The sequence below is a fragment of the Dasypus novemcinctus genome, chromosome 8, assembly GCF_030445035.2.
Source record: "Dasypus novemcinctus isolate mDasNov1 chromosome 8, mDasNov1.1.hap2, whole genome shotgun sequence".
NCBI lineage: Eukaryota > Metazoa > Chordata > Mammalia > Cingulata > Dasypodidae > Dasypus > Dasypus novemcinctus.
Window position 1 is genome coordinate 89474442 of NC_080680.1, and position 25784 is coordinate 89500225.

The 25784-nt window shown below is 39.2% G+C and overlaps 1 protein-coding gene across 8 annotated transcripts in view; it reads right to left on the minus strand.

Moving 5' to 3' along the window:
• STXBP1 (syntaxin binding protein 1) overlaps window positions 1–25784 on the minus strand; it is a 79460-nt gene that overhangs the window by 27764 nt on the left and 25912 nt on the right. For 6 of the 8 annotated variants that reach the window (XM_004479771.5, XM_004479770.5, XM_071216984.1 and 3 more), the window contains 6 exons: window positions 10047–10096; window positions 8318–8399; window positions 4101–4177; window positions 3092–3170; window positions 1854–1957; window positions 175–323 (listed from right to left, as the gene is read on the minus strand). In XM_004479771.5, the coding sequence (XP_004479828.1) occupies window positions 175–323; window positions 1854–1957; window positions 3092–3170; window positions 4101–4177; window positions 8318–8399; window positions 10047–10096 (541 nt within the window). Of the gene's footprint in view, window positions 1–174; window positions 324–1853; window positions 1958–3091; window positions 3171–4100; window positions 4178–8317; window positions 8400–10046; window positions 10097–18205; window positions 18246–25784 lie in introns of all 8 variants that reach the window. The other 2 variants (XM_071216983.1, XM_071216981.1) reach the window with 1 other exon arrangement.

Below are 25784 nucleotides of genomic sequence, written 5' to 3' on the forward strand. Positions count from 1 at the left end.
TTCCTTTCTGTATATTTTATTCCACAATAAAATTTGAAAAAAATTACATTAGAAGAGGAAGTGAGAGAAGCACAAATTTTGATCCCCTTGAGACAAATGTCAGAGGGATCTTAAGGCCAGAGGAGGAGTAAGGCACAGTTCCCCACTCAGTGGACCTGTGGCGTGCTGTCTTACCCCCGATACCGCACGGCTGGGTACTCCTTCAGGGTGGCACACAGAGTGGCAATCTGCTCTGCCAGGCGCTCCAGTATAGGATTCTTCATCTGAGCCTTGTGGGGACTGTAGAAACTTTGAAAAGAGTCTGCAGAGTCCAAGGAATACACCTGAGGAGGGGAAAAAATATATATATATGGTGTTTGCATCCAGAATGGTGACTGTCAGAGTTTAATCCAACCGTAGTAGTAAGTCTATAGAATATGTTTTCATTTATTCTACAAATCTGGGCTGAGAATCTACTACATGCCAGACACTGTGCTAAACACTTGGGAACTATTAGTGACCCAAACAAACATATAGCCCTGTCCTCAAGGAGCTTGCAATCTAGTAGGGAAAGGTAAGCAATAAATAATACACATAACAAAAAAGTAAATTTTATAGTGTATGAGAAATGGGTATGTGTAGGAGCAGATAATAGAACAGGGAAAGAATTTCCACGAAGGCTAGGAAGGCAGGACACTAGGCTCATCCAGAAGCTGATGTCTGAGCAAGAACTGGAAGGAGGTGAGGGAGTTTATCTCCGGAAGGGACCTTCCACACGAAGGAATTCCCACTCCAGTGGGAAAGCACCTGGAGGGTCTAAGGAACAAAATGGAGACCAGAAAGAGAGGAGGACAGGAGAGTAGTGTGAGGCCTTAGAGGCCAGAAATTTAGTTTTCAAAAATAAGGGATAAATTAGAATCTGTGCTGTGACTGAGGACAAATAAAGGAACTTTTTATGTATTTAACAATATCCTATCCTCAGTAGTATGTTCTAAGTATTTTTCTTTTTTTTTCTTTTTCCAGGGGAAGGGATGTCTGGAAATTAAAAACTCTTTTTTAGTAACATATTTAAATGTCCACACTGTATTTTTTCCACCCCTCCTTATTGAAGAATAGGTCCTGTCCTGGTGACTAGAAGCTAATCTATAAAGATTCAAAATACCACAATCATCTTTTGTCTCCACAAAGTGCATAAATGTCTTACTGTGTTTGCTTCTTTATTTGCTGGGGGAAATCATTTAACAAATCTCAAAGTACGAAGATACAAATTTTGTATGTGCCATTTTGTATGTGCTGTTCATTCATAATTGGTTTCACTTTTCTGGTTTAACAACTTTGTTTTTTTTCCTAAGAGAAGAGGTTTACTGCTATAGCACTAGGCATTTGAGCGTTAAGGGCTAATGACAAAGTCTACCATCTGTTCTTTTAGCACATGACAAGCTGAGGTTATCTCTACATAAAAATAGTCTTCTTTGCAGCAGATGGGATGTTGTCTGAGCCCTTCCTCTCCTTCTATGCTTTTTTTTTTGGATTGGCTAATTTTTGGTGATATTCAAGGAGTCAGCCAATAGGAGTGAACACTGAAACTATGAGCAAGGATGAAATGCATACTAAGAAAGGCACGGTTGACAAAAAGTCAGAAATAACTGGTGAGTAAGACAGGGGCATTGGGCAGATTCTAACGAATACTGTTTCCATTACATAAACATCCTCCTCTCAACGCATTACTCACCATATTCAGAATACAATACCTCTTTCCCTCCCTCAATATCTTTATTATACCCCACCCACCCCTCCTTCTCTGAGAATTAGCGAGAGTTCCTGATAGAATAACTAGGATTCAGAATTACTATGCACTCCCCATTTAGCCTCACCTGGGATTCATAAGGGAGAAATGCAATGTTGATTTCAGTCAGAGTTTTGATGACTTTGGCTGCTCGAGATTTTACCAGCTCATTAAACAGGGCATCTGGACAAGCTGCAAGAATGACGAAAGGTAGGAGGTTTTCCTGTCCACTTGCTGGTTCAAGAGCTGTACATGTCTAGTAGATTCTTTATTTTATTAGGATTTATAAAAAGCAACTAGAAAGTTCATTCCATGCTAAAATATCCAACAAATACTTTGGGGCATAAAAGGAATGTAAAATCACTTGCAAGGCCCTTCACATATAAGAGAGGAACAAATGGCAATAGACAAATATTTGATAATGAAAGCTAGTGAAATCCATTTTGATACCAAGAAAAGGAAAACAAAGAAATTAGAGATGGAGAGAGAAGAAAGCTGTAATATAAACAAACACCACATATTTAACATATTTATAAAAAATAAAACAAGTCAAGAAAGATAAAAGGAACCTGTAAGGAATTCAGCAGCACAGGAGGTTCACTTGGTGGCAATGACCATGATTCCTAGTGACTCTCCTGGGCTAAACAAGTGGCTTCAGGTTCCCAGAAATATGTTAGTGGTTTAGTAATTACTAATGCCATCTACCTGATCTCTTTTTCACATATATTCAAATATTATGAAATTATTTTCTGCTGTAATGTTTCCATTTTCTCAGTAATGAGTCTTGTGGATTTTTTTCCCTAACAAGAACACCTGGCCAATTGCTACTGCACACACTCTTTAGCTATCCAGGTCTACTTATCTCTCTGTTATTAACGAAGATTTATCAAGCTCCACTAAGCTCCATGCACAAAACCCCCACTGCATCCCAGGACAATGATGCAGTCTATCTGACACAAAGACCACCAGAATGGAATATCTCTGTAGTTGAAAAACTGATGGAAATATATTGTAATTCATAATGTTATCTGGAAGAGTCTATACAATGAAACATCAGGAAAAAATTTTCTCAGCATTAAACCCTTTAGTCCTTAGAATTGGTGCTTGTGTGCTTTTCCATCAGGAAGGACTACATGACCTTAGTAGATTTGTATTTGTGTGTGTTTATTTTTACCTATGTAACTTTTTTGAAGAGAAAATAAAAGATCAGGACAAACATGGCAACAAGTCATTTCTTCCTCATTGATCAGACTGTTTGGGGGCAGCCTTGCTGTGCAGTAATGCTAACTTAGAAGGGCAGAGTGGGCAACTTACAGCTGTACTTACAGTCAGTGAAGAAGACATGAGCAGCTCGATATTTAGCCGTCGGTGGATCCTTAAAGTCATTGATGAGAGAGTGGACAGACTGTGGAAAGGAAAAAAAAAAGGGGAGGGGAGGAATGAAGTCAACTGTAGAAGGAAATGGGACCTATATCTGAACTGTGCTAATAAACCCAAGTTAGCCTCAAGCTACTTGCATAAAATAGCAGAGGATTTCTGACATATAATTCTAGTACTCATGTTTGGTTACTCTGAGAACTGAAATTCTAGTACTCATGTTTGGTAACTCTGAGAACTGAAAGTTAGGACTATTTGAGAGTTCAGATGAACAAAAGCCCTCTTAGCTCATTCCAGAATGATAAAGTCAGTTCTCAGGGGCCACTATAATTCAGATTCAAACATCATATGTTCTATGGAAACATAAGAGAAAACATAAAAGAGGAAATTGGTCAGAAATCTCTCAGGAAGATTCTTAATGATAAAGGTTTCTGGCAACAGGATCCATAAGTAAGCCAATTTTCAAAAGTAAAAGAAGATAAAAATTGGAGGAATTTACATAGTTTAAAAGAGACTTTATACATCCATCAACCAAAAGCAAGGGGGTGGCCCTTATATAGATGCTGATTTAAATCAACTGACTGTAAAAAAAATTATAAGACAAATATATTTGAATACTAACAGGATATTGATGAAATAAATCTGGAAACATAAAATAACTAAGTTCTGGGGGTAGACTGTTAATTAGATAAAGTGGATCTCCTACCTGGAGTGGGGGTATTGCAAAGGGGAGAACTCTGGCTTTTTGCACAGCTGTTGTATTTTAGAGAGCTTAGTATTTTCTTGACTCCTCACTGTCCACTCCCCCACCCCGCCCTCCATTTGTGGATTGCATGCTTAAAAAGAGCAGTGTATTAAATGTGTGCTCTGCCTAGAAATGCCAGGTACTGCATGCCAGACAGATACAAAGTCAGCACATTTAACCTCAGCCAAAGCTCTTTTCTAATGGAGGATTTACCTTCTCAGAAGGAGTGATGAGATACACAGCCTCCAGGCTGGGGAGTGGTTCTCTGCGCTTGTTGATATCTTCCACAACTAGATAACAAAATATCAGCCCACAGTGATATTTATATAAAACATTCATATAAGAAATGTATGTTTTGTATATGAAAAGATAACTGGTGGTCATAAAACTAGAAGCAATATAGACAGGCCACCTTTAAACTTGTCTTGGATAAAAATCTACAGTGGGTGGTGGGGAAAGGATCATTCACCATTTTCCTTCAAGCTACCACATTTCTTTGGAGTGAATTTCACTGTCTTACAATGATCCTATATTGGGAACCCTAAATGTTATCACCCTAAATATTTTCCACTGTCCATTTTGGTTTAAGTAAATTCCTTGATCTGCTCCAAGTAAAAAGAGAAAATGTTGCCTCATGAACAATTCTTTTACCTCTTCCTTCAACTTTTTCTCTTCTGTCCTAAATAACCTCAATTCCTTTAAAATTTCCAAATTGGGTTTATTTATCAACAATTGAGTAGTTATATCATTTTCCTCTGGATCTCAAATGAAGCCATTCCAAACACAGGCTCTAGATAATACTGCTTCTCTTAATAGTTCAAACATTAAACCTATTTCATTAAAGCAAATCACGGGCTTTCGGTTTGTTTGCTTCTTTTAAAGTTATGCCAGCTACTTTAACTGGAAAGAACATCTTTCAGGATAATCATCCTCTTACTAGTCATCTGATAAAGCTTAGTATGCATTTATCTGTGCTGCCCTGTCCTCTGCAATACACAGAGCAGAAAACTGTACGGGTTCCATTCTTCCTACACAGATGATTTAAGCAAATAAAGCATCACTTCAGAAATATCCCTTGTAACATAAAAGATTTTCACCCCAAATAATGCTCAAATTAATAGCAAAATCCATGAATCAACTAATATAACCAGTGGCTATAGGTTTTTAACTTTCATAGACAAGTAATACTTTCCTAAAAATGTGTTTAGGGGTACAACATAGAGTTAACTTGTAACTTGTATTGCCAAATAAGACATTTTTTATATGCATGTGAGAGGATTAAATCTTCATCTATCACAGGAAGTCTGCAGGTATCAACTAACATTGTTAAATCAAGAGATGACAGTATAAGCATTTATTTAGAAATATCAAGAAGATAACCAGAAAAAAGGGCCAAATGGCTACCTCGAGAATGATGGACAGTAGGGGATGGGGAAAAGGGAGCAGGGCAGGAGACTGCTGCTTGTTGTAAGTTTGTTAGCTCCATTAGGCTTCCATTTCCCTTAACTTTTGTGAATTTGTTGCTTTTAAAGAAAAAAAAAGTTTAAAAAATTCAATTATGAAAATAACTTTGTATGCTCAAAATATGGGCAAACCTGATCTTAAAAACTGACTTCCATCACTGAATGATATGAAAGTCTCACCAAAAATCTTGTACTCCCACTTACTAGACTGTTTCTGGTGGTAAATAAGCTGGATTTGGAAATTTATTTTTTAAAAATGAAGGAATAGCATCCAAGATAAATATATTTGTGTTTAAATACATAATTAACAGATTATATAATATAATAAAGTACATTTTATAAATCAAATATATAATATATAATAAATATATATGTACTTTGTATAGAATTTAATTAATAAAAAATCCACAATATACTATCACCACAATTTCACAATTTACAAACACTTTAATACCAAAAAATAGGAAGGACATAATCTTAGAATAAAGGATATCTCTAAATCAAATTAATTTAATGAAAAACTCATTATGCCCTCCTGTTTTTTTCCTTCAACAATGGATTGGTAGTAATTTTGACAAGGACCAGCAAGTCTGTGAGCTACTACATCATTTAAGTTAGCCCCAGGGGAAAATAAAAATGGGAGATGCATCACAACATGTACGATCCAGCCAACATTTTTTTAGGAGGAAAAATGAAGGCTCACCCCCTTGTTTGAAATATTAATAATACTTCAAAAGAGACTATTTTTCAATCTGCTTCAAGATTAAAATACGCCATTCCTCTTTTTTTCTTTTAAGATTTACTGTATTTATTTATTCCCACCCCCTGTTGTTTGCACTTGCTGTCTGCTCTCTGTGTCCATTCGCTGTGCACCCTTTTGTGTCTGCTTGTCTTCTCTTCCAGTGGCACTGGGCACTGATCCTGGGACCTTCGATGAGGGAGAGAGGCACCCAATCACTTGAGTCACTTCAGCTCCCTGGTTTGTTGTGTCTCTCATTGTCTTTCCTCTGTGTCTCTTTTTGTTGTGCCATATTGTTGCATCAGCTCTCTCCCCGGGCCAGCTTGCCTTCACCAGGAGGCCCCAGGAACCAACCTTGGCACCGCCCACATGGTAGGCGGGAGCCCAATCACTTGAGCCACATTCGCTTCCCCATGATCCCTCTTGAAAGGAACCCCTAAGTAAGAACTGGAGCCACACACATATTTGAATATAAGTCCGACACAGTCAAAAGACCTGAGTCCTAGTCTGAGATGTAACCCCAGGCAGTAACCTCAAGGAGCTGATTTAACTTTTTTTTAAGGCTTTTTATTGCAAAATATAACACCAAAATAAAATAGGAAGGACATAATATTAGGATAAAGAACAGACACACTTAAAAGAGAAAACATAAACGTGCAAATAATTACAAAGCAAATGTCTGTATAACCACCACCCCAGTTAAGAACTAGAATTGCGCCAACACAGCAGATATGCCTGCCTGCTCACAATCACCTCCCTCCTGAGAGGACCACCACCTGCCTTGAGTGGCAGTCTCGCCAGTGTTTCTCTTTATGGTTCTACCATTTATGCCTGCACTCTAAAACAGAAAGTTTAGTTCTGACAGGTTTTGAACTTTATATAAATGAAAGATATTCTAAGTACTCTTACATCTTGCTTCTTTTGCTTCATGTTGTTTATCAGATTCACTTGTGTTCTTGTGAATAATCAGTTTGTTCATTTTCATTGCTATATAGCATTCCACTGCTTGACTACACAATTTATTTAACCAGTCTGCTCTTGACAGATGTTTTGGTTGTTTCAATTTGAGGCTCCTATAAACAATACTCTGACCATTCTAGCACATGTATCCTGGGCACACATGCCTTTGGTTCTCAAGACACACCTTAACACCACAGACTTGCTGGTCACAGGACATGCATACCTTCAACTTTACTAGATACTGCCAAGTGGTTTTTCTTTTTTCATTTTTTTTTTAAGACTTATTTTTTATTTATTTCTCTCCCCTCCCCACCCCCATTGTCTGCTCTCTGTGTCCATTCGCTGTGTGTTCTTCTGGGTCCACTCACATTCTTGGCAGCGGCACCAGGAATCTGTGTCTCTTTTTGTTGCGTCATCCTGCTGTGTCAGCTCTCCATGTGTGCAGTGCCACTCCTGGGCAGGCTGCACTTTTCTCCTGCAGGGCGGGTCTCCTTGCAGGGCATACTCCTTGGGCATGGGGCTCCCCTACACAGGGGACACCCCTGTGTGGCAGGGTACTCCTCGTGCGCATCAGCACTGCATGTGGGCCAGCTCACCACACGGGTCAGGAGGCCCTGGGTTTGAACCAGGGACCTCCTATGTGGTAGGCAGACGCTCTATCAGTTGAGCCAAATCCATTTCCTTCAAGTGGTTTTTCAAAGTAACTCTACCAATTGACACTCTACCATCATAAAGGTGTTGCCATTGTTCCATTGTCCCATACCCTCACCATCATTCACAGTGTCAGACTTTAAATACTCCAATCTGCTGAGTGCACAGAGATACTCATTCTGGCTTTAATTTGTATTTCTATGACTACTAATGAGAGTGGGCATTTTTAAAAATTACTGTCTTTTTTTCAATTAGAGAAGTTGTAGATTTATGGGTGGCCCTTTTTTTCATATATTTTTGGTCGCTTGGATTTCTTCCTTTGTTAAATGCCTTTTTAAGTCTTTCGTCTATTTTTTTTTTTATTGGGTAGCCTGCCTTTTTCTTTCTTTGGGCATTCCTTTCACAAATAGTTAATGAACATCTAGCTCCATAATAGATATTAGGGATTCAGTGATGAACAAGAGAGCTTTGAGTCTCTCTAAAGAAGCTTACAGTCCTACCACACAGATTGTTAGAAGAATCTAAAGTCAAATGAGATAATGAATAGAAAAGAGTAAAGCATTCCATAAAGAGAAGGCATGAGTATTACTCGAATGCAGAGAAAATACTGTGCTCACTTGTTATCCCCTCAGTCATGATGTCCGTCATCTTACAGCAGGAGGAGAGCATTCTCATGCTTAACTGATCAACAACCAACACCTGGAAGGAAAGAGACCACCTTACAGGCTGTTTGGCATCTGCTACAGATTCTCTCATCATCTTACTGCATCAGACTTCAAAAAGAATCTCAGAAATATGGAAAACTTAGTTAATACTTCTGAAAGGTCAGAAGTTTGCTAAGATACATGCTAGTTTTTATCTCCTATACCCAAACCCTTCTAGGAGTAGAATCTGCTTTCACTTATTAAATTTTATAAAAATTTTATTTTCCACAATAAAAGAAATAAAAATGCAAAAATAATGGAAAGGGAAAAAATTATCTAGAGCACCCACACTTACAGAAAACCATATTGGTGAGTATTATTTCAGAGTATAAACTTTTTTTAAAAGGGAGAATACCTACACATAGAGTATGGAGCATGCAGACTTCTCAGGACACATACCTTCACCAGCACATGCTTTGTATGATATTATAGTATCTCAGTCTAGCCTGGAAGAACAAGAACATTCCAGTCCTGGTCTAAAAGTTTCATGCCTGCAATTCTGTAGCTAGCCTTTCCTATCTCCATTTAGCCCACAGTGGAGAGAGGAAACTGGCAGTTAAAACAGAGCTATTTGTCTTATTAGGACAGACAGTACAGTGCGGTCCAGAAAGGTTTCTGCTTTGGTACAAGGACCAATTACCTTTTATTTTATGAAAGTTTCCTCAAAATTAGTTTAAAATTCACATTACTGATGGAAAGGGTAAGAGAAAGAAGAATATGAAGAGTTCCCACCAGATGGTCTTCCTTCTAGTTTGGGAGGATGGATACGCTGGTTAAAATGCTTTTAAGGCCAGGGTTGAGATGTCAAAATCCTGCTATACAGTCAGCTCCGCTGTTCCCAGGCCCAATAAACTTGAAACTGCACGGGATCTTGATTGCATGAAAACTTAGGGGGAAGAATGGTTGGTATAAACCCTTTAGCACTTGTAGAATTTCAAGTAAAACTGTATGCTCTCCTGGCCAGTGTCTCCACATGGCTCTACAGTGACTTTAGAGAGGACAGCACATTTTTCTGCATCATTGTCCTGGAATTAGTTGTTTTGCTTTTTTTTGGGGGGGGGGCGGTGAGGGTGATGCAAGGTTCCTGCTCCTTGCATTACCCACTCTAGGAACCTAGACCACAATTAATTCAATTGGCTTAAAAGACTTGTTTCACGTACATTAGTTTACAGCACTGCTCTCAACGTTATGTAAAGGAGCAAGCTTACTTCTTTCGTTTCATGTTTTATAGATGGATGGGGATAGACTACACTGGGGCTTTTCAAACTAGAGTAAGCCCCATGAAGGTACATTAGGGCCACCAAGGGGGCAAGAAGGGTCTCCCCTTTCTGCCCCACAGAAAGCAGAATAATTTCACCTTCTGCTTATATAATGGGTTTCAGGTAAGATTTTGTTTGAATAGAAGAGTTTCACTGTTAAACTGCCTGACTGGAGTTATCTCTAAAATATGCTTTATGGCTATTTAACCAGGATCATACAAAATGAGAAGCACAGCAGATTATCTTTCTTTACTCCAGAAGCTTTCTTGTACTCTCAGGACACAGCAAAAGCCCTCATTCCCTACATAAATACCTCTCCCCCATTTCTTATTTTTCCCACATGAACTCACTTTTAAGGCTATTAATTTTACTCATCTACTTACCTTCCACTCCCCCTTCTTCTTTACCTTCTTTATCACATCATGCATGATCTCTAAAGAAGAAAGAAGGAAGGAAGGAAGGAGGGAGGGAAGGAAGGAAGGAAAGGAGGGAGGGAGAGAAAGAGAAAGAGAAAGAGAAAAGAAGGAAAAAAAAAAGTAATTGTATTATTTAATGTAATTTCAAGGATTTCCAACACCTGCCTGTTGGACTAGATCATCCACCCCACCCCCGCCCCCCATAGGCTTTGTTCTCCTGGGTCATACAATTCAACTAATTTGTTTACTGAACCCAAACCCACCCACAATAAAGACAGTTCTCTTCCTATTTCCTTAATTCAGAGCTTCTCAAACTTTTTAGTCTTAGGATTCCTTTATACTCTTAAAAATTGAGGAGCCCAAAGAGTGTTTGTTTATGTAGATAAATATCTACCAATATTTATAACATATTGGAAATTAAACTGAGAAATTTCCTAAAAATTAATTCATTAAAAATAATAAACCCATTATATGTAAACATAAATTACATTTTTATTACAAATAACTATATATCCCAAAATTTAAAAAAATTAGCAAGAATATTAGCATTGTTTCATATTTTTACAACTTTTAAAAGTCTGCTTCATAGAGGACAGCTGGAGTCTCACATCTGCTTCTGCATTTAATCTGTTGTGATATCACACATCATATAGTATCTGGAAAACTCCACTGTGCATGCATGAGAGAATGAGAGTGAAAAAGGCAAATAACATCTTAGTATTATTATGAAGACACTTTTGACTTCGTGAACCTCCAGGGTCTTAGGTTTGAGAGCACTGCCTTAATTTAGGTTTGAAAAACGCTTTGACAATGCCTCAGGCCCACGAGAGGCCCCTGTCAAACTTTAAAACAGAAGTGAAAAGTAGTCATGAAGTAGTCGTGATGTTTTTCCAATCACTGAGCACAATCTGTGGAATGCTCCCATCTAAAAATCGTAAAAAAAAAAATCGTCACTTAGGTAAACCCCAACCAACAACACCTCAACCACACACATATGTAACCAGTCAAAGGAGAGTTCACAGGAAATACCACTCTTGTGGTTCTTTCTAAACCCAGTTACTAAACCAAAGGGTTCTTTCTAAACCCTTTGAGGATTCAAAGGCCAACAAATGTAATTAGCAAGTATGTTTTGAAGATTTAGATCTTTCTCTAGAGCAGGATTCCTAACTCTGCTTTGGACTATTTTCAATAATCTGATGTGTCACAAAAGTGCTCTAAAGCTTTTAAGAGATTTTATTCTCATTGTTAAAAAAACACACACCTACTGCAGTAAACCTGGAAAACAAAGAAAAGTATAAAGAAAATACCATATATTTTATGTGTACTTTAAAAAAATAATAAAAAAGAAACAGCACCTTTAATCTTGCCAACTTCTGAAATTTATAATTAACATTTTAGTTTATTTCCTACTACATTTTTTGGGTACTTTTACAGCGTTAAGATCATCCTATATGTGTAATCCTTCATTATGCTTTTTTCACTTAACATACTCATTTTCACATGTTAAAAACATCTCCTAGGATTTTCAATGGCACATAATAGTTCATAGTTCAGTTAACTATGTTCCCAATAACCATTTGGATTATTTCCCATGTTTCAGTGTAGTGAAATATTAGAAACAAACATATCTAATAATAGGGCATTGGCTAAGTAAATTAGGTTATATTTGTATTTTTAATGTACCTATTAAAAATAATCAAATGGAAAAAATATTTATTCATTCCTTTAATATTTTCATTCAATAAATATTTGTTGAGTAACCACTATTTGCCAGTTGTACTAAGCACCAGGAAGGAACAATGTGAGATATGGCCTCTGTCCTTGTGGAGCTTACATTCTAGTGAAGGAAGCAGACACAAAATAAGGAACAATTGCAACTTCTCATAAATGCTCTGAAGAAAATAAATGAGGTTCTATGATAGAAAAATATAGATGTAGATATCAACCTTAAATGGGGGATCAGAAAGGCTACTCTGAAGAAGTGGCATTTATGCTGGACCTGAAGAGGAAGAAGCTGGCTATTCAAAAAGCTAGGGATGGAAGCAGATTTGGCTCAACTGATAGAGCATCTGCCTACCACATGGGAGGTCCAGGGTTCAAACCCAGGGCTTTCTGACCCATGCGGTGAGCTGGCCCACGCGCAGTGCTGATGCACACAAGGAGTGCCGTGCCACACAGGGGTGTCCCCCATGTAGGGGAGCCCCACGCAGTGTGCCCTGTAAGGAGAGCCGCCCCATGTGAAGAAAAAAAAACGCAGCCTGCCCAGGAGTGGCACCGCACACATGGAGAGCTGACGCAGCAAGATGACAAAATAAAAAAAAGAGACACAGGGAAGCAGACATGGCTCAGCTGATAGAGCAGGTACCTACCACATGGAGGATCCAGGGTTTGATCCCCAGGGCCTCCTGACCCATGTGTTGAGCTGGCCCACGCACAGTGCTGCCGTGTGCAAGGAGTGCCATGCCACACAGGGGTGCCCCCGCATAGGGGTGGCCCCACATGCAAGGAGTGTGCCCCACATGATAAAAAATACAACCGGGCGGCAGATTTGGCCCAGTGGTTAGGGCATCCATCTACCACATGGGAGGTCCACGGTTCAAACGGCGGGCCTCCTTGACCCGTGTGGAGCTGGCCCATGCGCAGTGCTGATGCGCACAAGGAGTGCCCTGCCACGCAGGGGTGTCCCCCGCGTAGGGGAGCCCCATGTGCAAGGAGTGCGCCCCATAAGGAGAGCTGCCCAGTGCGAAAGAAAGTGCAACCTGCCTCAAAATGGCACCACCCACAAGGAGAGCTGACACAACAAGATGACGCAAGCAAAAGAAACACAGATTCCCGTGCCGCTGACAACAGAAGTGGACAAAGAAGACGCAGCAAAAAGACACAGAACAGACAACTGGGGTGGGGGGGAAGGGGAGAGAAATAAATAAATAAATATTTAAAAAACAAAAACAAAAACACAACCCACCCAGGAGTGGCACTGCACACATGGAGATCTGACACAATAAGATGACGCAACAAAAAAAAGAGACGCAGTTTCCCAGTGCCACCTGATAATGCAAGTGGACGCAGAAGAACACACAGCAAATGGACACAGAGAGCAGAAAACGGGAAGGAAGGGGAGAGAAGTAAATAAAATAAATCTTTAAAAAAAAAAAAAGACACAGATTCCTGATGCTGCTGACAAGAATCCAAGTGGACAGAGAAGAACACACACAGCAAATGGACACAAGAACTGACCATGGCGGCTGGGGGGGGGGGGGGAGACATAAATAAATAAATTTTGGGGGGAAAAAACTTAGGGAAATAGGGGAAGGAGGAGGAATCACAAAAGCTTGAGGCAGAAAAAGGAAAAGGAGCTCGTCATTTCCTTTGAATTGAAGATGGCATGAGCTGAGGTGGTCCTTGATAAGGAGTATGAATTTTATTTGATTGTGTATTGCAAAGCAAAACACTGATTATAGAGGCATAATCTGATGTGCTATAGAGAGAGATTGGAGACGGAAAGAATAAAAGTGGGGAAAAGAGTTAAGAGGTCTTTGCAAGGCTGGTGATAATAGAGATGGTGAGAAGTGGATGAATTCGACATGTATTGTAGAGAAAAAAACAACAGAGCTGGAAGATGAATTGGATGTAGGAGATCAGAAATGAAAGACAACTCCTAGATTTTTTATTTGAGCAAAGAAGTTGATGTAGACAGAGAGAGAAAGAGAGAGAGAGAGAGAGAGAGATCAGAGAGAGAGAGATTTGGAAGAAAGAGAACAGATTTGGAGGAAAATATCAAGAGTTCTGTTTTGGCTATTTTAAGATGGAAATGGCTAAAAGAAATCCAAGTGGAGATGTTAAGTACTTAGAGGCAAATCTGAAGCTTGGAGAAGTGACTTTGGTTGAAGTGAAAATGTTGGTAATTATTATATCAAATAGAGGTAGGAGGTGAGGCTAGAGAAAATCAGTACAGGATAGTCTCAGAAGCTGAGAGAGGTGACATTTCAAAAAGGAGGGAGTAGCCCAACAAGATGAGGATGGAAACATGTCCTTGTTGACCTCGATAGGCATTTCAGTGAAACAATAAGAATGAAGCCAGACAAAATTGGGGATTAAGGAAGCAAAGACAGGCTATCTTGAAAACTCTTTCAAGAAGTTTTGCTATAAAAATAGAGAAAAGGTATGGAAGTTAGATAGGTTGGACAGGGATGTGAAATCAAGGTAGGGATTTTTTTAAAGAGATGTGCAATGTTAGAACATTTCTTATGTTAGAGAGGGGAGACTGATGATGCAGGAGAGAGAGGATGGATAATTGAAAGACAGAGGTCCCTGAGGAAGAGGAAGGGGTAGGATCTAGGACACAAGAAGAGCTGCCCTGGGACAGCACGCAGGGTATCACATCTGATGGGAAGAAGGGAGGAGACAGCAGACAGGCTTGATTGGGTGGGAGACGTGAGGGGTTTTCTCATAGAGGAAGAGATTATTGGCTGAGATGGGGGCAGGTGCTCTAAATGGAAGGTTTGAAGAGAGAAGAGAAGATTTAAAACAACTTCCAAAGAGTGGAGAGGTTTTAGCCATTTTGGACAGCTAGACTGCATTAAGTCCTAATTTGAGGTTCATAATCATGAGTTGAAAGTGAAACCAGTTAGGTCTTTTATGTTTTTCCCCAAAATGCTCAACTGTCCAGGTATGAGCCAGTAAAGATAGAAGAGTTACTTTTAACCAGGGTTGGAACTTTCCCAGGTGAGTATAACAGAGGGAGAAAACATTCAAAATACATGGTATGGCAGTTTGATATTATTTATGAATTCCAAAAAGAGATATTGATTATGTTTGTAAAATGGTCTGTTCCTCTGGGCATGATACCCTTTGACTGATTTAAATTCAAAGGCTACTGTTTACTTGAATAAATCAAGATTAGGGCTTTGATTTGACACATTATTAGGGCGTACAGGGTTGAGTTCCTGCCCCCTTGGTGGGCTGATAAAATAGACTCACACAGAAGTAGATACAAAGAGAACGAGGAAGAGAAACAGATCCATAGACACTGCAGAGGCCCCAGGAAGAAAGATGAGCTGTTCGCCTGATGGTTTACAATTGACCTTGTGAGTAGAAACAGAGCAGCAGGGCCTGGAAAGAAATGAGCCCCCCAAAGAGAGATGAGCCCTTATGACAGCCTGCAGCTGAAACTGGAAGAAACTGGACCCAGGAAGCCTTAAGAAGAAAGAGGAAGGTTGAACTCTCGCAGCTATCACCCACCATCTTGCTTCAACGCGTGACAAAAGACATTTGGCAAGAAAGAACCCTTATGGTACCTTGAGGTGGACTCTTTAGGGCCTTGTAACTGTAAACTTCTATCCCAAATAAATACCCTTTATAAGAGTCAACATACCACACTAATGAAAGTTGTTGTTGATACCACACTAATGAAAAAAGCTGTTGATGTGGGAGGAGTGGGGGGTGTGGGGAGTAGGGTATATGGGAACCTCTTATATTTTTTAATGTAACATTGTGTGTGATCTATGGAATGTAAATAAATAAATAAATAAATAAAAGAAGCACGAGAGGAATGTGAAGAAAATTGAGGTCATGAAGAAAAAGAAGTGGTTCTGAAGAAATAGAGTTTAAAGAGACTAAAGAACTAAAAAAAAAAAATCCAACAGATTTCTCATACTTTGCATTTCACCCCTTTGACTGGCTAATACATATGCTAAGAGAAAAAAAGGCAGGTTGCAACCATTTTACAAAGCATACATGAATAGAAAAAATTAGAAAAATGTATACGAAAATGTTATCTTTATGCAGGAGAATTATAATTAATCTTTAACTGCCAAGTCGTGCATTCCTATGTTCTTCCAAGCTTTCCGCATTTGTTGTGCATGTTATTTTTTTATAATAGGAAAATGCTCTAAAATAATGTTTCAGTGGACATCTTTGTGCCCAGGGATTTTCTCTGCACAAATCATTCTCTTAGGAGAACTTTCTAAGGATGGAAATCAATGGGTAAGAGTTAAATTTCAAGGGCTTTTGATAAAATTTCCTGAATTATTTTCCAAACACAAAGCTCACACCCCCACTAGTACTGTATATAACTATGAAACTTAACAAACTAACAGATAAAATAATACTTTGAGGTTTATTTTAATTTTGCTAATGTGATAGCAGAAAATGGTATATATTTCATTGTCTTTATTTGACTTTATTACTAGTGAAGATTAATTTCTTTTCCTTCTTTCCTTTCTTCCTTCCTTCTTTCTTTCCCTCCTTCCCTCCCTCCCTTCCTCCCTTATTCCTGCCTGCCATTAAACAAAATTAACTTAAATTCACTGAAAAAAATATTTCCTGCAAATTACCTTTTGATAGAGAAAGGCAGAGTTATAATCAGAAAATCAAACCATGCATCATCACAAGTGTTAAAAGGCTAGGAATAACTACTGAAGACTGAATCCTCCCTTTCCAAAATTCTGAGGACATCCATTTGTCCTGGGGATTGTTAACAGCCAAGTATAATCCTGCCCTACGTTTTTCTAATCCAATACCAAAAAGGAAATAAGGATTAGAGTCCATTTTTCGCATTAAGAATCAAGTACCTTGGGCTACTTCTTCACAAATAATCCCTGGCAAACACATTTCATCTCCCTTGGTAAATCTTCACATAGAGAAAATCAATAAAGGTTTCTGAGGCTGGTCCCAGCCCGTATGTCTTGTTTCTGCTGACCAGATCATTTGTATCTACAGCCAAAACGTCCACTCTACCAACCACCAAGCCTATGTAGATGCGTTTCAAAGACCAGAGGCAGCTTTAGCTTCTCCATAATACCCGAGGTCCATGGCCCCGGTGGACCTGCTTCCCACATGGCCAAATGAGTAAGAAAGCAGGATCCTTTACAACCAAATCCTCTACGTAAACTCTGATAACTCTAGACTCAACAAATTCTTCCCAATTTCTTGTGACAAACAGCCAGCAGTCTACAATTATCTGGGATTATCTTCAGATGCACCCAATATACCAACTGTACTCCCCAAAAGCAGGCTCTAGGGACAGCTGCAAGACCACACAAGGCCTGCAGCTTCTGTGAAGTCCTCCTCTTGCAGGCCAGGGACTCATGAATGCCTCCACAGAGAGGCATGTCAGGATACCCTGAGTCCAGGGCACACTAAAACATCTGAAATAGCATGACTGATGTCAGATGGGCCAGAAGCTTGGGAGAAATGTAAGCATGGCTGAAGTCCTCCAAACCCATGGGGGATTCAAATATCCTAGACTCTATAGCTCCAGAACACTGCACTGCCCTGAACAGAGATACACCAAGAGTGCATCTCCAGGTTGAAAGGAGATGTGCCTCTGTTTTGCTGAAGGATTTAAGGGAGTCTAAACTCAGGACACAACTCCCCTCTCTTTTAAAAGTCCAAAGCACAGAGAATTTTCAGAGTTATTTTGGCTCAATAGTTTTCTAAAGGCACCCTCTTGAATAAATCACAGTGGTGTGAGGGTATACTATTGGTTATTTAGGCATGGGTCACCCTACCTCTCATGGTTAAGAAAAGATGCCAGTGGAAGCCCTGAGTTAGACCAGGATTAAAATCCATGTTCAGACATTTACTGTCTATATAAACTTGGGCAAGTTTCACACCTTCTAAACTTCAGTTTTCTCATCTCCAAAATTAAAATTATAATTATAATACCTCAGTGGCCTGTTGTGAAGATTTAATGATATAAAATGCCTAGTATAGTACCTGTAACATATGAGGCATTCAACAAATGGCTGTTCATTATGTCCATAATGTTGTGCTACCATTACTACCATCCATTACCAAAACTTTTCCATCACCCCAAAAAGAAACTCTGTACAATTTAAGCATTTTACTCCATATTCCCTACCCCACTCCAGCTCCTGGCAACCTGTATTCTAGTTTATGACTCTATGAATTTGCTTATTCTAATTATTTCATATTAGCAAAATCACACAATATGTATCTTTATATATTTTTAATAATATAAAAGTAGTACATTTTTGTTTAAAAAACTCAAACACAGAAATGTATAAAAACAAAGTTATAGTGAAAAAGAAAGCAAAAAAGAAAAAAACAAAAATAAATAAAGTTAGGGGGAACAGATGTGACTCAAGGGGTTGGGCACCCACCTTCCACATGGGAGGTGCTGGGTTCGGATCCTGATGCCTCCTGAAAATACAAAAATACAAAAACAAACAAGCAGAACAAATGAGAAAACCAACTCAGGGAAGCCAAGGTGGCTCTGTGGTTGAGCGCTGACTTCCCACATATGAGATCCCGGGTTCAATTTACGGCCCCTGGTACTGCAAAAAAACACACAAACAAGCTGTAAAACAGCTTCTGTGTAAAACACCTCGGCAGTACCTCAAAAAATTAAGTACAGAATCATCATTTGACCCAGCAATTCCACTTCGGGGTATATATTCAAAATAATTTAAAGCAGGGACTCAGATATTTGCACACCAATGTTCATAGTGGATTTATTCGTGAAAGATGGAAGTAACCCAAATGTCTATCAACTGAAGAATGGAAAAACAAAATGTGGTACAAAATACAATGAAATATTATTCAGCCATAAAAAGGAATGAAGTTCTGATACATAAGACAAATGAATGAACCCTGAAGACATCATGCTGAATAAAATAAGCCATATACAGAAGGACAAATATTGTAACTTACAAGAAATAATTAGAATAAGGAACTTCATAGAGTCAGAAATGAGAACACAGATTATCAGAGGCTGGGGTGGGGAGAGAATAGAGAGTTAATGTTTAACTGGTAGAGAGTTTCTGTTTGGGGTATAGGAAAAGTTTTGGTAATGGATGGTGGAGACTGTAGCACAACATTGTGAATGTAATTAGCACCACTGAATAATATATTTGAATGTGGTTAAAGGGGGAATTTTTAGATTATATATATGTTACTAGAATAAAAATTTTTAATACCATAAAACTGTACAACACAGTGAACCCTAATGTAAACTATGGACTATAGTTCATAGTATCATTATAACAATATTGTTCCATCAGTTGTAACAAAATTACCATACTAATGCAAAGTATTAATAGGGAAAACCATGGGGTTGGGTGGGTGGGTGTATTTGGGAACTCTGTATTTTCTGCGTGATTTTTCTGTAAACTATAATTTCTCTAATAAAAAAAATTAATAAGATCATTAGAACCCTCATTCTCAGCCTAATGGCAACATGAAATGGTACCACCACTTTGGAAAACAGTCTGGCAATTCCTTAAATGGTTAAACACAGTTACAATATGACCCAACAATTCCACTCCTAAGTATATACCAAAGACAAATAAGAACATAAGTCCACACAAAAACTTGTACATGAATGTTCATAGCAGCATTATTCAAAATAGCTATAAGGTGGAAACAACCCAAAAGTCAGATGAATGCATAAACAAACTGGTATATTCATACAATACAATATTATTCAGCCATAAAAAGGAATGAAATACTGATAAATGCTACAGCATGGATGAACCTTGAAAACATGCTAAGGGAAAGAAGCCAGACACAAAAGGTCACATACTACATGAGTCCGTTTATATGAAATGTCCAGAAAAGACAAATTTATAGAGACAGAAAGTAGATGAGGATTTTCCAGGGGGTGGGTGAAGGGAAAATGGGTGAATTAGGAGTGATGGATAAGGGGCATGGAGTTTCTTGCTGAAGGAATGAAAATATTCTAAAAACTGACTGTGGTGATGAATGCATAACTCTATGAATATACTAAAAGCCATTGATCTGTATACTTTAAATGAGTGAATTGCACAGTATGTGAACTATATTTCAATAAAGCTGTTAAAAAAAAACTCAAAGGGGGGAAGCAGCTGTGGCTCAATCAGTTGAGCTCCCATCTACCATATGGGAGGCCCTGGGTTCGCGTCCCGGGGCCTCCTTGTGAAGGCAGGCTCGCCCACAAGCGCTGCGGAGTGCTGCCTGGCCCACAAGCGCCAGAGAGAGCCACCTCAGCAAGGTGACACAACAAAAAGGGAGACAAGCAAAAACACAGAAGAGCGCGCAGCAAATGGACACAGAGAGCAGTCAACAAGCAAGCCGCAAGGCGGGGTATAATAAATAAAAAATAAATAAAAACAGACACAGGAGAATGCGCAGCGAATGGACACAGAGAGCAGACAGCAAACAAAAAGCCGCAAGGGGCAGGGGGGAAACATGAGATGACTATGATAATTTCTTACCTTCCATCAGACAGAAAACTACAAAACCTTATAAACAGACCCCTCTAGATAAGAGTCTCACATATGACAGGGCAAAACAACACAGTCATAAGCAATTTGGCACTGAAGAAATGCAAGTTTAAAAAAAAAAACCTCATAGGATTTTGGATAAGAACTTCAAACCCACATTAAAAAATTCAGTTTTAACAAAAAAAAGAAAAACAAAACAAAACAAAACAAATACAGTTCTGCTTAATACTAAACTGTTTGATGGTGTCCTCATCTGAAGATAAGTACTTTGGCTTACCCCTATAAAATATCTAAAGTTATAATTTACTATAATTTTTTATCTAAATTGTACCTGTAGAAGTGGAAGACCAAAGTAGAGACCACAGATTGCCGAACTACCAACAAGATAAGAACAGAGCACTACTCTCTACAACTGTTCAATGACAATTGTTTAGCCCAGTTATAATCTGATAATGTTTCTATTTACATTTTATTTTTGGGTGGTAGGGAGTGTGAGAGAAGGATGGGAGCCAAATATTTGGAATTATCACAAGCTTTAAAACACGTAGGGATGGTTTAACAATATCCTGATTACACTGACCTTGTAAGTATACCCAGAGATTGCCTAAGACTCAAATGCCCAACTTTATAACATCCAAAACTTGGACTATCGCCAATATCTGAGAGAACATATGGTAAGTGACTGATGTCTGAGAAACTGAATCCTAACTTCTGGGTATGGTTATAGAAACGACTATTTACTTTCTCTTTCAAGGGATATCCTCATTTTCTATCTTACTTTTCCCATTCTGTTTCATAATCTCTAAAGTAAAGTCTCATGGCTCTTGAAACTTTAGATGATAGAAAGAAAATCTCAACCTGGATAACAATAAGAGATTAGAAGTAGGAGTTCCTAGTCATAATTCAGATTCATTACAACAGTTACCTCACCTCATTTCTTCAGGTACCAAAAGGGGGCTATTTTCTTCTTCTTAAGGTTACCTAAAATATAATGTTCCTTGGATAAAGGGAGTTGTGAAGGTATAAAATATACACAAAATCAATCAAAAATGAAAATCGAAACAATTATACTCATCTTAAAATCAATAGCTTTGGGGAAGTTTATGTTAAGATTAGGGCTTTGATTTGACCATTTTATTAGGGCAATTCAGTTTGAGTTCCTGCTGCCTTTGTGGGCTATATATTTATATACAGATACTCAACAAGGAGACACACAACAGAAGATACAGAGAGGAAGAGAGACAGCTCCATAGACACGGCAGAGAGATGAGCCATTCGCTAAGGAAGCCCCGGGAAGAGAGACAAGCCCTCCAGCCTACAGCTGACATCAGAAGGAGCTGGAACCACGGAGCCTTAACAGGAAAGAACCCTCACAGCTACTGCCCACTATCTTGCATCAACACATGGCAAAAGACTTTGGTTAAGAAAATACCTCTTATGGTACAAATTGAGTTGGACTCTTTTTTTAAAAAAATTATTTTTTATTGTCTTTTTTTTAAGATTTATTTATTTATTTCTCTCCCCTTTCCCCCACCCCACCCTGGTTGTCTGTTCTGTGTGTCTATTTGCTGCGTCTTCTTTGTTCGCTTCAGTTGTTGTCAGCAACACGGGAATCTGTGTTTCTTTTTGTTGCATCATCTTGTTGTGTCAGCTCTCCGTGTGGGCGGCACCATTCCTGGGCAGGCTGCACTTCCTTTCGCCCTGGGCGGCTCTCCTTACGGGGCGCAATCCTTGTGCGTGGGGCTCCCCTACGCGGGGAACACCTCTGGGAGACACCCCTGCATGGCAGGGCACTCCTTGCGCACATCAGCACTGTGCATGGGCCAGCGGCACATGGGTCAAGGAGGCCCGGGGTTTGAACCGCGGACCTCCCATGTGGTAGACAGACGCCCTAACCACTGGGCCAAGTCCACCGCCTGTCTTTTTTTTAAGATACATAGATCATACAAAAGAGTTGGACTCTTTAGGGCCTCGTAACTGTAAGCTTCTACCCCAAATAAATATCCTTTACAAAAACCAATAGATTTCTGGTACTTTACATCAGCACCCCTTTTGGCTGACTAATACAAGCTTATAATAGTAGATGCTATTTAGTTTATATAGATATTTTGAAACAAAAAGACAAGACAAGGGGAGCAGATGTGGCTCAGGCAGCTGAGTGCCCATCTCTCACATTAGAGGTCCCGGGTTCAGTTCCTGGTGTCTCCTAAAGAAGACAAACAAACAACGAGCAGACAACAAGAAAAAAACAATGAACAAGGGAAGCAGACTTGGCCCAATGGTCAGGGTGTCTGCCTACCACATGGGAGGTCCACGGTTCAAACCCTGGGGCCTCCTTGACCCGTGTGGAGCTGGGCAACACACAGTGCTGATGCACGCAAGGAGTGCCGTGCCACGTAGGGGTGTCCCCCGCACAGGGGAGCCCCACATGCAAGGAGTGCGCCCTGTAAGGAGAGCCGCCCAGCGCAAAAGAAAGTGCAGCCTGCCCAGGAATGGTGCCACACACGGAGAGCTGACACAACAAGATGACGCAACAAAAAGAAACACAGATTCCCAGTGCCGCTGATAAAGATAGAAGTGGTCACAGAAGAACACACAGCGAATGGACACAGAGAGCAGACAACTGGGGTGGGGAGAGAAATTTAAAAATAAATAAATAAATCTTTAAAAAACAAAAAACAATGAGCGAAACATCAGGCAAAGAACTTGCAGACAGCAAGCAAAAACAAACAAGCAGGGAGTGGATGTGGCTCAAGCAGTTGGGTGCCTGCCTCTCACACGGGAGGTCCCAGGTTTGGTTCCCGATGCCTACTAAAGAAGAAACAAACAGGCAATGAGTAAAAACAACGACCAAACAAACAACGAAGCCATCTGGGGTGTGGGGGGAAACAAGACAAAAAACTGTGAATTTGTGAATTGGCAATTAATATTCTAGGGCAGAAAGTACTACTATTATCATATAATCACTCTTGCATAAGACACCTTTAAAGGAAAGGCCTCAAGAATGAGAGCCTTTTCTATACAACACAATGATACTAGTATGTAGGTTTTTGAGAATCATTTTATATTTGCAAAAGAAACAAAAAAGATGGGGGGGAGAGTGGGTAAAGGGGAGGAGGGCTGAGTGGGAGGAGAAGAAGAAAAGAAAACACATTGCCTTTATCCATTACCTACAGCAGCAGACCTCATCTGTTAATGTCCTATATGTTTGATCTGACAGCCCTTATCTATCTCCTTCACTCCAAAGATCTTCTTTTCCTAGGTATAGAGTCTATGATGGCTGCAGTAATTCCTCCTGGAAATACAGGGACCAAGAACAGGCATTTCGATCTTGGCAGGAATCCAAGAGATAGCCAGCATTTTAAAATGGAAGATGTGGCACGTAATAGCATCTCTTACTCCAAATCACAGTATTAATGTTTTCTTTTGCAGGAGTTTTCCTAAGGACTAAAGGGCTAGGGAAAATGCACTTTGGAGAGAGGGTAATAGAATGAAATGTTTCACATAATCCCCAAAACCCACACTAGATAGGGACATGAAGATCATTTAATCCACTGGTTCTCAATGGGGAGTGAAATTTGTCCCCCAGAGGACATTTGGAAATGTCTGGAGGCATTTTTGATTGCCACTACTGGGGAGAGGTACTGGCATCTAGCGGGTAGAGGCCAGGGATGCTGCTACACATCCTACAACATACAAGCTCATCCAGCCCAAAATGTCCATAGTGCCAAGGCTGAGAAACCCTGGTTAGTCCAACATTCATTTTATAGAGAAACTGAGCCCAAAAGAAATCAAGTGACTTTTCCTTGACAGTAATGGTGGGACTCATTTTATTTTCAAATATAAGATTCTGACCAGCCCAATATGTTCTGCTCTAAGATTTAACCTGTTTCAGATTTACAAATCTGAGATACTAAAAAGTGCTTAGTTCTCCACAGAATAACAAGGCCACAAGCTCGAGTGCCCTCTAGAAGCTTCAATACCACCATGCTGTAGGCGTCAAACTCACATAAGATAAGCCAGAGGGAAGCTCACAGAAGGCAGGAAATGCCCCTCCTCCCCAAATCCAATTTCAAGGCAGCTGCTTCCTTTTCCCAAATCCACGTAATAAGTTACAATAAGATATGAAGAAAAGAAAACATCCTGTTGAGGTTTGGGACCACCAACAGGAAGAAGGTGGAGCTCCTAGAGGTGAAAAAAACAATAAGACTATCAAAACAAAAGCTGAATTTGCAGTAACTTTCACCGAATACGCATACTAGAAGCACTAGAAATTTTTGTGAAAATTTCATTTTATTTTCATTTTTAATCCCTATTAACTACACTATACATACATAGAAACACACATATATATATCCTATATATGTGATACATATTATATATATGGAACAAAAAAATTCAAATACAGAAATAAATGTCAAAGCCTCCTATGATGCCATTTTCTAGAGAAAAACCTGTATATATTTTAAACAAAAGGTGGTCATCTCATACATATAGTTTTGCAAATTAAGTTTTTCACTTAATTTATAATGGTATCTACTGAAGTCTTGTAACTGCTAAACAGTATATTCCAATGCATAGATGAACCTCCAATTCTTTACCTAATTATTGATGGATATTTGGTTTGCATTTTTGCTATTACTTTATTTTAATGGAAATCCTTGCTGGTATTTATTTTTTACCAATTCAAGTCTCTTTTAATAGGTGGACTTAGCCCATGTGTATTTATTGTCATCATATCTGTGGTGGTCTGAAGCTGTATGTACCCCAGAAAATACATGTTCTTAAATTTAATCCATTCCTCTGGGTGTAAACCCATTGTAAGTAGGGACTTTTAATGAGACTACTTCAGTTAAGGTGTGTCCCACCTCAATAAAGATGGGCTTTAATTCTACTACTGGAGACGTTTATAAGAGAACAAAACTCATAGAGAGAGAAAGAAAGCCACAGGAAGTTAAGAGTCTGGACATTGAGGGAACCCAGAAGAGAAAGGAAGCCCAGGAGACACCACCGTGTGCCTTGCCATGTGACAGAGGAGCCAATGAATGCTGGCAGTGAGTCCCAGAACACCACAGTCTTCAGAAAGAAAACACTGCTTTGAATATGCCCTAATTTGGACTTTTTCCCAGCCTCAAACCATGAGCAAATAAACTCCCATTGTTTAAGTCAGCCCATTTCATGGTATTTGCTTGAGCAGCCTAGGGAACCAAAACATTACTTTAGGCTTTGTTTTCCATGCTTTATAGTTCCCTTCTTTTTCATCTTTTTTCTATATGTTCTTTCCTTTAGCCCACTCCCCTTCCCCTTGCCCAAGTAATTTCAAAGCTGTATCATTCATTTTCATTTCAACCTCAGAAATCAAACAATATTTGTTGACTTGGCACTATAAAAAATAAAGAACTTAGTTCATTTATTCTTTCTTCTCCTTTTTCTTCTTCACCTTCCCTCATGTTCTTAGTATGCCTGGAAGTTTTTGTCC